This window comes from Narcine bancroftii, chromosome 7, assembly GCF_036971445.1.
Source record: "Narcine bancroftii isolate sNarBan1 chromosome 7, sNarBan1.hap1, whole genome shotgun sequence".
NCBI lineage: Eukaryota > Metazoa > Chordata > Chondrichthyes > Torpediniformes > Narcinidae > Narcine > Narcine bancroftii.
In genome coordinates this window covers 30001166-30017321 of record NC_091475.1, presented here as the reverse complement: position 1 = coordinate 30017321, position 16156 = coordinate 30001166, and the positions used below count along the sequence as shown (strand labels likewise).

General features: G+C 40.4%; 1 protein-coding gene across 1 annotated transcript; it reads right to left on the bottom strand.

Annotated features, from left to right (window-relative positions):
• Positions 1 to 225: 225 nt before the first annotated feature.
• rpl8 (ribosomal protein L8) lies at positions 226 to 8928 on the bottom strand. The gene is made up of 6 exons (XM_069889350.1): positions 8832 to 8928; positions 8053 to 8198; positions 7764 to 7905; positions 2513 to 2731; positions 1517 to 1632; positions 226 to 432 (listed from the first exon to the last, which is right to left on the bottom strand). The coding sequence occupies exons 2-6, from the start codon at positions 8188 to 8190 to the stop codon at positions 274 to 276; spliced, it is 774 nt and encodes a 257-aa protein (XP_069745451.1). The 5' UTR covers positions 8191 to 8198; positions 8832 to 8928; the 3' UTR covers positions 226 to 273.
• Positions 8929 to 16156: the final 7228 nt, after the last annotated feature.

Here is a 16156-nt window from a genome sequence, read left to right as displayed (position 1 = left end):
TGTGAGGGAGAATGGGGATGAGACAGATTGCTGTCCGCTCTGCACCTACCAATGAAATAGCTATCTACTGTGCTGCAGTCATTCATGAGATTTTGATAATTAGTGATTTACTGGATCAATATTTGGAGAACCAACATTGGTAACAATGATAATTTAGTTTGCTGAATTTTTTTTAAAATTGGATATACACATTAATTTTGCACATAACATGAAATAACGTAAAAATGGTTTGAAGAACATTTATTTTGACAAGGGATATATTACAGCAAGAAATTAATTCTCTTTGTCTTGGACAGTTTTGGTACCCCGCAGTCGACCCGTGCGCCGAGCAGCAATAAGACCGACTTTGCGACCAGCTGGAGCATCTCTCCTGATGGTTGATGGCTTCCCGATGTGCTGGTGGTTACCACCACCAAAGGGATGTTCTACAGGCTGTGAGAGAAATAAAATCAGATAAAAAACTCCGTGCGTAACTTCTCAGTTAATTCTTCTAGTTCAAATGCATTTTACTGAAGTCTTTTTTCTACTTTTTGCTCGTTATTTTAGGTCTTTTATTTCATACACATTTCTTTTCTCGTTCCTATTCAAACTACAGTAAATGTGAAATAGGATCCCCATAATCCTTTCCATCTTGCCCAACTCAGTCCCCAATACCAAATCATTTTTAATCTTAATCATTTGTGTTTGAAATCACATCAAGATGAATGATGATACAAGTTTTCCCCCTGCATCAAAAAAATAAAACCATGTTCAGACTTTCTCATCCATCATTAAAATTAGAGTAAATTTGAGAATTATGGATAACAAGTTAAAGCAGTCAAATGTATTCAGGGAACCAAATACCATCATCTAAGCAAATTAACCAAGGAGCTCTTTAGATCAAGTATATAATTAAAAACTTATTTATATGTGGATTTTAACTGTAAAAGTGGAAGAAAACATTGTTTGCCCAAAGAAGTAAAACTGTCTTAATAGTACAAGGTGGGAAATGATGGAAGTAAAAGAACACATAGCCGCCAGCAATGAGTTAAATAGATGTCAATTTGTTGAGAGTATTGCAGGTACTTAGAGGATTGTGAATAGGTGAATGCAACCAGATATTAAACCAGGAATAGCAGTTTTCTGAGATTCTGGAAGCAACTCCAAAGGATGGAAAGGAAGCTACAGCTGGGAGATTCTCAGTCTGGGATGAAAACAAAGCATAGATAATTCAACTTCAGGGTGGATAATACAACAAGATAATGTTAGATGAAGGGTGAAAAATAATAATACCGTGCCAAAGCCATGATCATGAAATTAAGCCCATTTTAATGTGAAGGAAAAAAACCCATGAAGCAACTCCAGGATCCAGTTATACTAAAACTGGGTTTGGATATAATAGGAGAGGGAGACAACCAGTGTTTCAAGGAGTGATAGGTTTGGGTCAATGGTAGACACTCTGGAAGATTAGACTGGGACCCAGAAAAAAAGTGGACCAGTGAAAATAATATCTGGATACTTGTACTATTAAACTTACATTCATAGCCACACCACGGACTCGTGGCCAGCAATTTCTCTTGGCCTTGTATTTGTGATAAGCCCGTCCTGCCTTCAGTATTGGTTTGTCAATACGACCACCACCAGCAACAACGCCTGAAATCAAAGTAAAACATCTAATATCTTCCAGTTAAAAATTAGAAACTTGCTAGTCAATCTTCCTTTATTACATGGTTAATAATAAGCAAAAACAAAACCATCTTATTTGAGACGGACAGCACAGGCCTTTCAACCCTGTGATCTCGCATGTTCAACATTTATCTCTAAATTCTACCCCACCCAAATGCACCTTTTTTTTAAAACCCCTCATGTACATAAGTGGCAATTTACCGCAGCCAATCAATCTACCAACCAGCACACCATTGAGATATTGGAGGAAACCCACACGGTAGGGGTGGAACAGTAGGCGTAGCAGTTAGCACAATGCCTTTCCTGTACCAGCGATCGGGACTGGGGTCCAAATCCCGCTGTCTGTAAGGTGTTGGTGCATTCTTCCAGTGTCTGCATGGGTTTTCCCCAGGTGCTCCGGTTTCCTCCCACCGTTTGAAACATACTGGGGGGGTTGTAGATGAAATGGGTGGCATGAACTCGTGGGCTGAAATGGCCTGTTACCATGCTATATTTCTAGGCCACCCAGAGAACATGCAAACTCCAAACAGAGCACTAAAACACGAAAGTCTGCAGACACCCTGATTAAAGTATAACAAAGCTGGAGAAACTCAGCAGGTCAAACAGTCTACTTTATGTAGTAAAGATGAATAACCAACATAACCTACCATGCACAAAGCCATGTTGACTATCCCTAATGAGCCCAAAGTCAGGATTAACCCAAGTCTTTATGGGTGTGCGGTAGCAGCTCTACTAGCTGCACCAAAGAACATAGAAATGCACGGTGTAAAGTATTAACATATTCAAAATAGTTCTTGTTTAAAAACTGTCATATTTGAAATAAACAGGACAGTAAATTGAACCTTACCAATAACAGCTCTGTTAGCAGAAGAAATTACTTTCTTAGAACCTGATGGCAATTTGACACGGCTTTTTTTAGTCTCTGGATTGTGGGAGATGACTGTGGCATAATTTCCAGAAGCACGAGCAAGTTTGCCACGGTCACCTGGCTTCTCCTCCAAGCAGCACACAATGGTGCCTTCTGGCATGGTACCAACAGGTAGCACATTTCCAATATTTAATTGAGCTGGAAGCATTTACAAATATTAACAAATTAAGAACAAGTATAATTTCAAACAGTTTAGCTGCAATTCTAATACATTTAATTCTTATTCCATCATGAACTAAAAATATACCTGTTTCTAGAAAGAACAAGTGTACAAAGACAACATCTCTCACCAACCATCATCTTTGGGCCAAGGTTTTTCTTCATGTAGAACGTCATAATTAAATCAGTAGTCAAACATTTTATTCTTAATAAGACAAAGATGTATTAAATTTAATGTTCTAATTTACACTCATACGCTTTGGTAACTGTGCTTTAGGAAAGGTGTCAAGATGGAGAGGGTACAGAAAAGATTTACAAGGATGTTGCCAGAACTCGGGGACTTAAGTTATAGGGAGAGGTTAAACAGGCTAGGGCTTCATTCCTTGGAATGCAGGAGAATGAGGGGTGATCTCTTTGAGGTATACATAATCAGAGGTCATTGGTTTAAGATGAGGCAACCCATAGACTTGTAATTTAAAATAAATTAGGCATACAGCATAACAGGACAATTCTGCCCTACCTATCCCTCTCATCCTTGTACCTGTCCAAATTTTTCTTGAATGTTAACATTGAGCTCTCAATCACTAGTTCAGCTAACAGCTCATTCATGCTTCCACCATTCTGTGAGGAAATTTCTCCCCTTTCCTCTGGTTTGTAATTCACCTAACCTGAGTGGAAAAAGCCTATTTGCATTTACTCTATCTGTATCCATCTTAATTTTGTATACTTTTATCAATGCTCCAGGGAGTCCTAACCTGTTTAACTCTTCCCTGTAACTCAATTCGAGTACTAGAAACACCCCAGAAGTTTCTCTGCACTCTTTCAATTTTTCTGATATCTTCCTTGTAGTTAGGTGAACAAACCTGCACATAATATTCCAAATTTGGCCTCACCAGTCTTGTACAACTTTACTGTAACCTCCCATCTCCTATACTCAATCCTTTGATTTATGAAGGCCAATGTGCAAAAAGCTCTTTACTCTCTACCATTGATGCCACTTATGGGGAATTGTGTATCTGTATTCCCATATCCTTCTGTTCTGCAGCACTCCTCAGTGTCCAACCATTTACCCATGTATGTTCTACCTTGGTTTGTCCTTCCAAAATGCAACACCTCATATTTGTCTGCATTAAACTTCATCTACCATTTTGCAGCCTATTTTTCAGTTGGTCCAGATTGCTCTGCAAGCTTTATAAGTCTTCCTTACTGTACATTAAATCTCCAATCTGAGTGTCATCTGCAAACTTGCTAATCATTGATATAGATGACAAACAATAATGGGCCCAGTAGCAATCCTTGAGGCACACCATGCGTCACAGGCCTCTAGAGGCAATCATCCATACTCTCTGGCTTCTCCCAGAGCCAATGTCAAATCCATTTTCCGCCTTCACCATGAAGACCAAGCGACTGAAACTTCCTGACTTACCTCCCATGTGGGACCTCGTCAAAGGTCTTATGGAAGTCGACGTAGGCATCATCCACAGCTTTTCCTTCATTAAGGTTCCTGGTAACTTTCTTAAAAAACTCAATTTGATAAATACAACCTACCACCCATAAAGCCATGTTGACTATCCCTAATCAGACCCTGACTATTCAAATACTTGTACGTCTGACCTCTTAGAACATCTTCCAATAAGTTTCCCACTACAAACACCAGGCTCACCAGCCTATAATTTCCTATGTTATTTTTAGAACATTTTAAACAGAGCAACAGGAGGTTCCCTCCAATCTTCCAGCACCTCATCCGTAGCTAAGGACTTGTTAAATATTTCTGCCAGGACCCCTGCAATTTCTACATTTATCTCTCAAGGACTGAGGCCCTAGAGATTTATCCACCTTTATTTGCCTTAAGGCAGCAAGTACTTCCTGTACTTTAATCTGTATAGGTTCATCTACACTGCCTGTTTGCCTCACTTGCCTAGACTCTGTGCCAGTTTCCTGAGTAAATACAGACGCAAAAAAATCTACCTCAACTCTTCTGGCTCCATACATAGCTGACCTCAATCTTCAAGACCAATTTTGTCCTGATCTTTTTGCTCTCAACATACTTAGAGAAGCCCTTAGGATTTTCCTTTACCTAATCTACCAAGCAACTTCATGTCTTCTTTTAGATATCCTGATTTCCTGATGCTTTTCCTTGCATTTATACTCAAGTACCTCACTGGGCCCCTTTTGCCAACAGCTGCTATACACCTCTCTTCTTAACCACATCCTCAATATCCCTCAAAAAATCAAGGTTCCTTATGCTTGTTAATTTTGTCTTTAATCTTGTCTTTAGGAACATGCAAGCTGTACTCTCAAAAATTCACCTTTGAAAACCTTCCACTTACCGAGCACATCCTTTTCAGTAAACAACTTATAGGTGCAGGAGTAGGTCATTTGGCCCTTCAAGCCTACTGTGCCATTTAATATGATCATGGCTGATCAGTACCCAGTTCCTGCCTTCTCCCAATACCCCTTGTTCCCCTTAGCCACAAGGGCCAAATCTAACCTACTCTCAAATATTGACAAGGAACCGACCTCAACTACTTCATGTGGCAAAGGATTCCACACATATACCACCCTCTGAGAGAAGAAATTTTTCCTCATTTCATTCCTAACAAACTTTCCCCTTACCCTTAAACTGTGACCCCTGGTTCCCAGCATTGGAAACAACCTACCTGCGTCAAGTCTGTCTAATCCCTTAAGAATGTTGTATGTTTTTATAAGATCCCCCCTCAATTTTCTAAATTCCAGAGAATACAAGCCTAGTCTATCCAACCTTTCTTCATATGCAAGTCCTTCCATCCCTGGTATCATTCTAGTGAATCTTCTCTACACCGCTCCAGGGCGAGGATGTCCTTCCTCAGATAAGAAGATCAATCCTTTCTTATTCCTCAGAATTGGCCTTTCTCTGATTTAGAATCTCAACCGGAGGACAAAGTCTATCCTTTTCCATAATTATCTCCAAACTAATGGCCTTATGATCACTGGCCCCGAAGTGTCCCCTCCACTTACTTCTGTCAGCTGTCCTGTCTCAATCCATAAATAGGTGATCTAGTATTGCACTTTCTCTGGCTGGTATCTTGATATATTGATTTAGAAAACTTTCCTTAACACATTTGACAAACTCTAAGCTGTCCAACCTTTTTACAGTTTGCAAGTCCCAGTCAATATGTGGAATGTTAAAATCACCTACTATCCCAACTTTTTTTCCTGCAGCTGTTGGGTATCTCCCTGCAGATTCTCTCCTCCAATTCTCACTGACCATTGGGTGGTCTATAATACAACCCCATTAATAAGGTCATACCTTTCTCATTCCTCAGCTCCACCCATTTCACCTCAGGAGTCCTGTCTGAGCACAGCTGTGTATTTTCCTTGACGAACAATTAATTCGGCCCATGAGTCCGTGCCGCCCAATTTACACCCCCTGTATGGTTCGAATGGTGGGAGGAAACTGAAGCCTTAAGGTAAAACCCACACAAACACAGGAGAACGTACAAGCTCCTTACAGAAAGTGCAGGATTTGACCCCTGGTCCCAATAGCTGGTGCTGTAAAGGCATGGCACTAACAGCTGTACCAACCGCACAATGCCAATCCTCCTCCTTTCGTCCTTCTTGTCTAATACAATGGGACCCTGAGCTGCCAGTCCTGTCCTCCTGCAACCAAGTTTCACTAATGGCCACAATGTCATAATTCCATGTGGCAGTCCACTCTGAGCTCATATGCCTTTCCTACAATACTTCTTGTATTGGAATTGAAGTACCGGAGAACATTTCAATCATCCACAACCCTTTCTTTTATTTCTCTCTATACAGTCTTAACCATCTTTTTTTCCTCCTCCACTCCTCTAACTGCTGTTCCCATCATCCTAAAAAAAATCTCATTTCCACCCCTTGCAAACCTTGCAAGTCCCAGTATCTATCCTATTGTTACAGATCCCATCTTCCCTGGAAGAGAGCCCACTAAATCAGAAATCTGAAACATTTCCTCCTGCACCATCCAAGAGAGCACAATGGAGAGAAAATCAGTTCTCGGTCTGGAGGCCTGTGACTCACGGTGCGCCACAGGAGTTGGTGCTAGTCCCATTGCTGCGTATATCAATGGTTTTGATGAAAATGAAAAAAATGGCGTGATTAGTTTACGGATATCGCTAAAGTGTCTGGTAGTGAAGACAACTGACAAAAAATTGCAGTAGGGTTTATGGATGTTTAATATAGAGAAATGTGAGGTACTTTGTGAAACCTCATATGGGTAGGACACAGTGAATGGTAGAGATCTGAAGAGTATTGTAGAGCAGAGGGATCCAGGAGTTCAGGCACATAGTACTTTGAGAGTGGCATCGCATGTCAATTGGCTAGTCCAAAGTCTTTCGGCACATTGACCTTCATCAGAGTTCTGAGTATTGAAATTGGAAAGTTGTGTTGTAGTTGTACAAGATGTTGGTGAGAGTACATTTGGAGTGTCATGTTCAGTTTTGGCCATGCTACACGTTGCTACAGGTACAGTGACAATTTATGAGGAAGTTGCCATGACTTGGCAGCCTGAACCATGGGGATAGATTGAGCAGGCAAGGGCACTATTCCTTGGAGCACAGGGGGATGAGGGGTAATCTCAGAGGTGTACAAAATCATGAGGGGAATAGATCAGGTGAATGCAGTGTTTTGCCCAGAACAGGGGAATCGGTAACAAGAGGACATTATTTTAAGGTGAGGGAGATTTAATAAAAACTTGAAGGGTCACTTTTTTTAAAATAAACTCAGAGGGTGGTTAAGGCATGTATGATTTCAACTTCAAAGAAAATTTAGATGGATACATGGATCGAATTTGAGGGATATGAATCAAACACAGGCAGATGGTACAAGTGTGGATGGGACATTTTTGACAGCGTGGACATGTTGAACCAAACAGCCTGATTTCACGCTGTATGACTCTAAAATAAATTTAAATAATGGAATTCAGATGCATCACTATTTAAGTGATGGATAAAATTACACATGGATAGTGAAAGGATGGTTTTTCGCAACTTACCCTTCTTGCCACAATAGATAAACTGACCGGTGTGAATACCTTCAGCGGCAATGAACAGTTCCGTCCGTTTTTTGTATCTGTAAGGATCACGGAATACTACCTTTGCCAGAGGAGCACCGCGACCAGGGTCATGAATTATATCCTGCAACACATAATTTTTTTTAAAAAGTCTGCTACATGTTATTTTAACATTATCAGGAACTTATTACTTTATGGGAAGCAGCAATTTGTAATTACTCATCTCCAAAAAATCTTTTAAAAGTAAAAACGTAAACTTTACAGTACTTGCCTTGACAATACCCTTGATGTAACCATGGCGTTCAGCAAAGTCCACTGCTCTCAACTTTGCAGGACCCTTTCTGTGTTTCACATGAGCTTTGAAGACGGAACCTGCACCCTTTCTCTGCCCTCTGATTACACGACCCATTTCACCAACTGTAAGTACAACAATTCATTCAAAATGTATTTTTCCAATGCAAATATTCAACTCAAAATAGAACCTTAGGAACGTCGGTATTTTAAAAACGTGTGGCAGTTCCGACTCCTTGATTTATACTTTTTTTTCCGATAGCCTTAAGGTTATTAAAACACAGTTTGGATCGATTTAAACGGCACGACTTGGGCTGTGAATCTGACGGATCAATTTATGTACCGATGTTCACATCTCCCTGCCACCACCAGGCCCGCCCGCCCGCCCGCCCGCCGCCGCCCGCCCGCCCGCCGCCGCCCCCGTCCCCGTCATCTCCACTCCAGCCCGTGATTGCCCCGAATCCCTTCTTTAACCTCCAGTCCCCACAAGTGGCAAAGCACAAACATGAGGGGAAAAGGTGAGCAGCGCCTCGTCACTTGAAACGCCGGCTACAGGTTCCATGTTAGTTCGGTCAGGCAGGGAGCTGAGTCCAAATGCGTTTTGAACGGACAGAATGTGAAAGAAACTAATAAATGTAACTCATAGTAGTGACACCAAGTCTCAATCCTCCACATTCTGAGATAATAGTAAGCGGATTGCGGCTGAAACCACCGATTAAAATTGGATTATCCCAAGGCCCAAATTGGCCCGCGGCCTACCGAGAGCGCGAGTCTGTGCAGAAAGGAAGTCGTCACGACTGCGACGCGACTATTTCCGGAAATGTCGAACGCTCGAGGGGAGAAACATATACTGTCTGCCGCCAGTAATCCTCAAAAACTGAACAGAAAGCGTGTTTCACGGTTGTCTTTGACTGAAAGTGTTTTTTTTTCGGCGGAAAGGTTGGAGGCCCGCTGGAAGCTGCTGGCCTCGTCCAGCTGTCAATCAACAACGCTGCGTCTTCTTGTTCCTGTTTATCCCAAGGCCCGATGTTCAGGTTAATACCAACTACTTCATCCTTTTTCTCTACCTCTTGTCTGCATTCTGCCAGATACACCCGCTGTAAATACATGAAGTGCTGGAGGAACTCAGCAGGCCCCTCGGCGTCCACAGGACGCTTTAAGCCTATTGTGGAAGCTGCAAAATCTGCTGAATTTCTCCAAAAATTTTGTACATCTACTACAATCATAGCGTCTGCAGACTTTCTTGTTTCTCTAAACGCTGCCTTTGTACAGTCTCTGTCCATATATTTGTAATGCAGCGAACTGCCCTCAGCCACTTAATTGTTTCCAGTATTTTCACCATGGGTATTCAGTCCAAATAAGTGTTCTGGAGATCCTCCCGACCACTACAGGGAATTGGAGACTGTAATGATAGAGTGCTAGTGATCCTCCTGACCACTAGAGGGAGTGAGAGACTAGTTTGTTGCAGCTTCGTTTGGATTCAAGATGGATGCCTCTACATGGTTCTAAGTGAGTTTTTTAGCGAATAAAGTCTTTCTTTCTTTGGCTTGGCGGACGAAGATTTATCGAGGGGTATGTCCACGTCTGCTGCAGGCTCGTTGGTGACTGACAAGTCCGATGCGGGACAGGCAGGCACGGTTGCAGCAGTTGCAAGGGAAAATTGGTGGGTTGGGGTTGGGTGTTGGGTTTTTCCTCCTTTGTCTTTTGTCAGTGAGGTGGGCTCTGCAGTCTTCTTCAAAGGAGGTTGATGCCTGCCGAACTGTGAGGTGCCAAGATGCACGGTTGGAGGCGAGATCAGCCCACTGGCGGTGGTCAATGTGGCAGGCACCAAGAGATTTCTTTAAGCAGTCCTTGTACCTCTTCTTTAGTGAATAAAGTATAGTTGTTTTAAAAGAACCCAAGCTTCTTGATGACAATAACAGAAACATCACATGGTACCAGGAGTGACAATCAGTTGATATAGCAGCAGAGAAATGGAAAATTAAGTCTCTAGATCACACATGTCAAACTCAGGCCCGCAGGCCAAATTTGGCCCGTGATATAATTATATTTGGCCCGCAAGATCATATCAAATATGTATTAGAGCTGGCCGCTGTGCCAGTATAGTGCATGCACAGCTAATACTACAAATCCCAGAATGCTTTGCAAATGTGTTGGTGCCAGCCCGCTAATCGCCCCCACCTCCTCTCTTTACTTTCATTAGCATCTGCGACCTGTCGCCCAACTCACATGTAATAAACGCCTTACGAAAAATGGGCAAACGAAAGACAGAAAACAGGACCTTTCAAGACCGGTGGGAGGCAGACTATATGTTCATCATTTTAAAAGACAAACCTATTTGTCATTGAAGCAAGTTGTTATTTTTTTGACTTGTAGGCTTGTGAAAAAAAATACATTTACAAGGAGCTTAAACGCTATAGAGAAATATTATTTATTGAATATTTTATTTCTCATTTGTTAATGCTTCTTCTGGAAAGAGTTTAACCAAAACTATTATTAAACATTTATTTTAATAAGAAAAAGTTTAACATTACATATGTTGAAAGAAGAGAAAACATGCAGATGTTGTTGAAAATTTTCAATAAATATTTAGTTTGGCCCACAACTTAGTCCAAGTTTTTAATTTTGGCCCTCTGTGAATTTGAGTTTGACACCCCTGCTCTAGATGCTGCAAATTGGACTGGAAATGTCAACCATGAGTAAAGGCTGTTGAAACAAGGATTCATGCTGTACCTGCAAGCCATTGTGTTCAGGAGAGTGTTTCACTGTTCAATCATTCACTTTACACTTCTTCAAGTTCACTGGTATCAGGCAATTTTCCATAATGTGAACAGAATTGAACATTTATTATCTTCACCAGGCTCTGGTGCTTTAACATAAATTGTTACTGCTCAGGAAGGTCTTTATTTGTTTCAGAGAGAGGTATTCGTTGTTCGTTGGACACACACAAACTGATCTCCTTCAATCAGCCACTTCATTGTCTTGCCAAAGAAACTTGTCCCCTCGTGGGTTTTTCCAAAAGATAACCTCTTTTCCCAGGTTACCACAAAGAAACACAATAACCAGACAAAGCCTCTTGTAATTGACTAGAAGGGTTTAGAATAGGCTAAACTCGAAACTCAAAACCCGTTTTGAAATGGGGTCTGCAAAACTTGCAGTTTTCATCACCAACTGCTTCAGTCAATTGACACTCTTCCCTCCCCACCCCACAGAATGGCATGTTTTTTTAATCTCTCCAAAACCATATGATCACTCAGAAATTTCGATTACTGGCACCAGTTTATCAAAAGATTCTGAGCCTGGATATCTGTTCAAACATGTTCTTTTAAAGACAATAGACAATTTAAATTCTACAACAGTCCAATTAACACCTACTTTTGAAGTCTTCACAGGTACTTCACATTGTTTCTGTGAAGTGGCTAGGCTATTGACTTGAAGCCCACATTTAGGCATAGCTCTTGGCATTTTAAATGAGATGCCTTTTGTGAAATGTTAATGTCTGTTGTAGAATGTAAAATAATATCTAAATCCCCTCACAATCTATACCTTTGTAAGATGTATTTTATTCCATAATTCTATTAACCCATTCCATAACACTCTCCCTCATGAAGGAATTTTAACTCATGTTAAAATTCTTTTATAACTAAACTAATTTTATAACTTTATTATCACTTGTGATAACAATACATAACATGTCACAACAATGTATTCCAATCATGAGTTTATCTTTACATGATCATTTTAACAACTAGACAAGCAATCTGCTATCACATTATGTGTACCTTTGATATGATTAATTTGCAGATTGTATTCTTGTAAGATCAAACTCCAGTTTACTAATCTTCTATTTTTTATTCTTCATTTTATTCAAAAACACTAGAGGATTTGTGGTCAGTAAATATCATGGATGGTATCCAGATACACATCAAAATTCTGCAGAGCAAGAATTAGAGACAACAGTTCCATATTGATAGTGAAATAGTTCCTTTGATGAACATCAAATTTTATTGAAAAGTAGGCAACTGGATGGTCAATTTTATCATCAGGTTTTTGTAACAAAATTGCACCCGCTGCCCCTTCACTGGCATCCACTGCTAAAGAAAATGGTCTGTCAAAATCAGGAGATTTTAAAACAGGGTAATGGCATAGCATCTCCTTTAAATTCGTTATAGCTCTCTGACAAGATTTTGTCCACATAAATTTCTCTCCCTTCAAAAAATTGGTTAAAGGAAGGGCTGCTCTCTGACAGCAGCGTTACATGTAGATGTTCTCAATGGTGGGGAGGGTTTTACTTGTAATGTCCTGGGCTGTGTCCACTACCTTATGCAGGGCTTTTCACTCGGAGGCGGTGTCCCCATACCAAACCATGATGCAGTCAGTCAGCACACTTGCCACCACACATCTGTAGAAATTTTCCTGGGTCTCCGATGTCATGCCAAACCTCCGCAAACTCCTTAGGAAGTAGAGGCACTGATGTGTTTGCTTCAGGAAAGATCCTCCGAGAAAGTGATTCCCAAAAACTTAAATTTGCTCACCCTCTTCACCTCTGATCCTCCAATAATTACTAGATCATACACCTCTGATTTTCCCTTCCTGAGCTCAACAACCAGCTCCTTGGTTTTGTTTGACATGGAGTGCAAGATTGTTGCCAAATTTTCAATCTCCCTCCTGTATGCTGACTCAATGTCCATTTTTATTACACCCACTACCATGCCATCAGCAACAAACTTGTAGATGGTGTTGCTGTTGTACCGAGCTGCACAGTCATAGGTGTAAAGTGAGTGGAGCAGGGAGCTAAGAACGCAGCCCTGAGGTGCTCAGAAACTGATGGAGATTGTGGATGTTCTTACCAATCCTCACTGATTGTGGTCTGGAGGTGATGAAATCCAGGATTCAATTACACAGTGGGATGTTAATTCCCAGGCTTGGAGTTTACTGATCAATTTTGAGGGGATGATAGTGTAAAATGCAAAGCTGTTTTGATAAAAGCATCCTACACCAAGCCCCAAAAGTTAAGTAAATGGGACCCAACAGTATCAGACAGATGTTTTCACTGCAAGAAGGAAACGGGAACAACAGTACATGCAATTTGGGCATGTGAGAAAGTGGAAAAGTTTTGGGAAGATCTAAATCAGGTATTAAATAAAATCACAAAAAGCAACATACCAAAAAATCCAGAGATCATTCTTCTAAGTAATATAAGAAGTAAAGAATTTGGACTCGATTTGGATGGAGCACAAAAAAAGATTTATGATGATAGCCTTAGCTGTAGCAAAAAAATGTATTATGTCAACCTGGAAATCGGAAGATAGCCTGAGGATACAGTAATGGTACATAGAAATGAATAAATGTATTCCATTGGAAAAAATAACATATAATTTAAGAAATAACATCACAGTATTCAAACAAATTTGGGAATCGTACGTGGAACACAAAAGTCCTACCGCGAACCTCCATCACCTAAAATGACAGAATGAGAAGAAGATGAAATGAACTGACCCAGTGTGTAAAAGGAGATGACACTATTTTCTTGTTTATTTTCATTGTGTGATGACATTGTTTAATGGGTTTATTGTATCGCATATGTTGAATGTTTAGTGGGTGGGGAGGGGGGTGGGAAGGAAGGAGGGAAGGGAGGGGGAAAAGGGGGGAAATGACACTGTGTATATTCAAGAGGGAAATGTTTAGGTGTATTTTGGTCAATATGGTTCATAGTGTGAAAAATAAAAAAATAAAAAAGATAAAGAGCATCCTAATTTATGCATCTTTGCTGTCCAGGTGTTAATGATCAGTAACCATTACATGATTATGAACTCCCACAACATCTTTTCCTATCCTGCTTTCTGGGAAAGCTCTGTTCCATTTGTCTGATTTTGGAAACTCAAGTGCCCAGAAACACTGAAGGCTGCAAAAAGTGGCAAGTTCATCACGGGCACCAATCTTGAGAGACTGCCTCAAGAGGGCTGCCAACATCATAAAAAAAACTCCTGCCACCCTGGTCACAATATATTCTTGCTGCTCCCTTCAGGTGATGGCACAGAAGCCTGCAGCCCAGCATCTCCAGCTTTTATCCAACAGTTATCAGGCTATTGAACATCCCCATAATACTCTAATCTTAGCCATAAACTACCCCAGTATCACCGAAGTTCTGTTTGCGATACTAAATCATCATTTTCTTTCCTTGAACTAACTGCAACTGTGAATATTTATCCATCCTTTGATATTTATTATCTCTTTCTTTGTCCTACATTAATGGTAATTTAAATTTTTACTATTAAAGTTGGTGTGTCTTGTTTGACTGTAGCAAGTAAGAATTTCAGTAGATCTGTACGTTGTACTTTTGCATATCAAAATAAACTTGCATTAAACGTTGTTCAGACATCCATACTTGTGGTTTCCCTTCAACTAAAGTTGTCAAGGCTGCAGAACTTCTTCATTAATCCCACTACTCTGGGGGGGAGTTACGTGATGGAGTAGTGGCCGGTCGGGGAACTCCAGCCCTCTCCAGAAAAGTTAAAAAAAGATAGAGAAAAAACAAAGGCACAAACTTAAAAACCAAAACAAAGTGAAAGTAAAAGTGTGAAGACAATGGCAGCGAAGAAAGAAAAACCAAAAACAACGGGAAGAAAAGAAGAAGGAAAGACGTCGGAAGAAGAAGGTGAAGGCCTTACCTATCCAAAGAGGCCCGCCGCGGAGAGAGAAGCCCGCTCCCACAGGTCAGTGGAGGTCCCGGGCTCGGGACTACAAAAATGGCTCGCAGAGCCGAGTAAAAGTGCGCAACCGCGCATGAAAAAAAACACACTGACGGGAGGGGGGAACAGCTGCGGAGTCGATCTCCACAGCTGAGAGAGACACCTGCAGCACAGCAGCAGGTGCAGAACACAGACAATAACGACAACAAGAAAGAAGAGGGTAAAAAGAAAACAAGGAAACAACAGATGGTCAATCCAGAGGAGGAAGAAGAAGAAGAACAGAAAGAAGTGGAAGAAGAAGAGAAAGGCAAGACAATGGAAGTATCTTTTTTTAAAGAATATATGGAATCAGTGAAAGAATGGCAATTACAAGAATTTGATGAGATAAAAAGAAGAATTAAGAATGCAGAAGAAAGAATGAATAAAATGGAAGTGGCCATATCAGAATTGGCAAAAAAAGTGGAAAATATGGAAAAACGAGAAACATTTGTAGATATGGAAGTAAAAGACTTAAAATAGAAATTAGAAGAATCTAATAAAAAAGCTAAAGAAGCACAGGAGCTGTTAGCTCAGAAGATAGATATGATAGAAAACTATAATAGAAGAAATAATATAAAGATAGTGGGCCTTAAGGAAGATGAAGAAGGCAAGAATATGAGAGAATTTATAAAAGATTGGATCCCCAGGGTCCTGGGAAGACCAGAATTACAGGAAGAAATGGAAATAGAGAGGGCACATAGAACTTTAGCCCCGAAACCACAACCGCAGCAAAAACCAAGATCCATTTTAGTAAAATTCTTAAGATATACAACAAGAGAAAATATATTGGAGAAAGCAATGAAGAAAGTAAGAGAGGACAAAAAGCCACTGGAATAGAAAGGTCAAAAATTTTTTTTCTATCCAGACATAAGTTTTGAACTCCTGAAGAAGAGGAAGGAGTTCAATACAGCGAAAACGATCTTATGGAAAAAAGGATATAAATTTTTTTTTTAATTTTTTATTTTTCACACCATAAATCACATTAACCATGATACACACTTTTTCCTTTTCACACATATACAGTGCCATTTTCTCCCCCCCCCCACCCTCCTCCCATCCCACCCTCCCTACCTCCCCCCTCCCGTCGAAAAAAGGATATAAATTTATGTTAAGGTACCCAGCGGTACTTAAAATAATTATTCCAGGGCAACAAAACAGACTATTCTCGGATCCAGAGGAAGCAAGGAAATTTGCAGAACAACTACAAAACAAGCAGAGAGATGAAGACATGTAATAAGAGTAAAAATGACCACGATCTATATGTATGTGTGTAAAGGGGTATATGTGCATACATGAATGTATCCGTATTTAGAGGAAAATATATAGAGTATAGACAAGAATTAATAAGGGAGG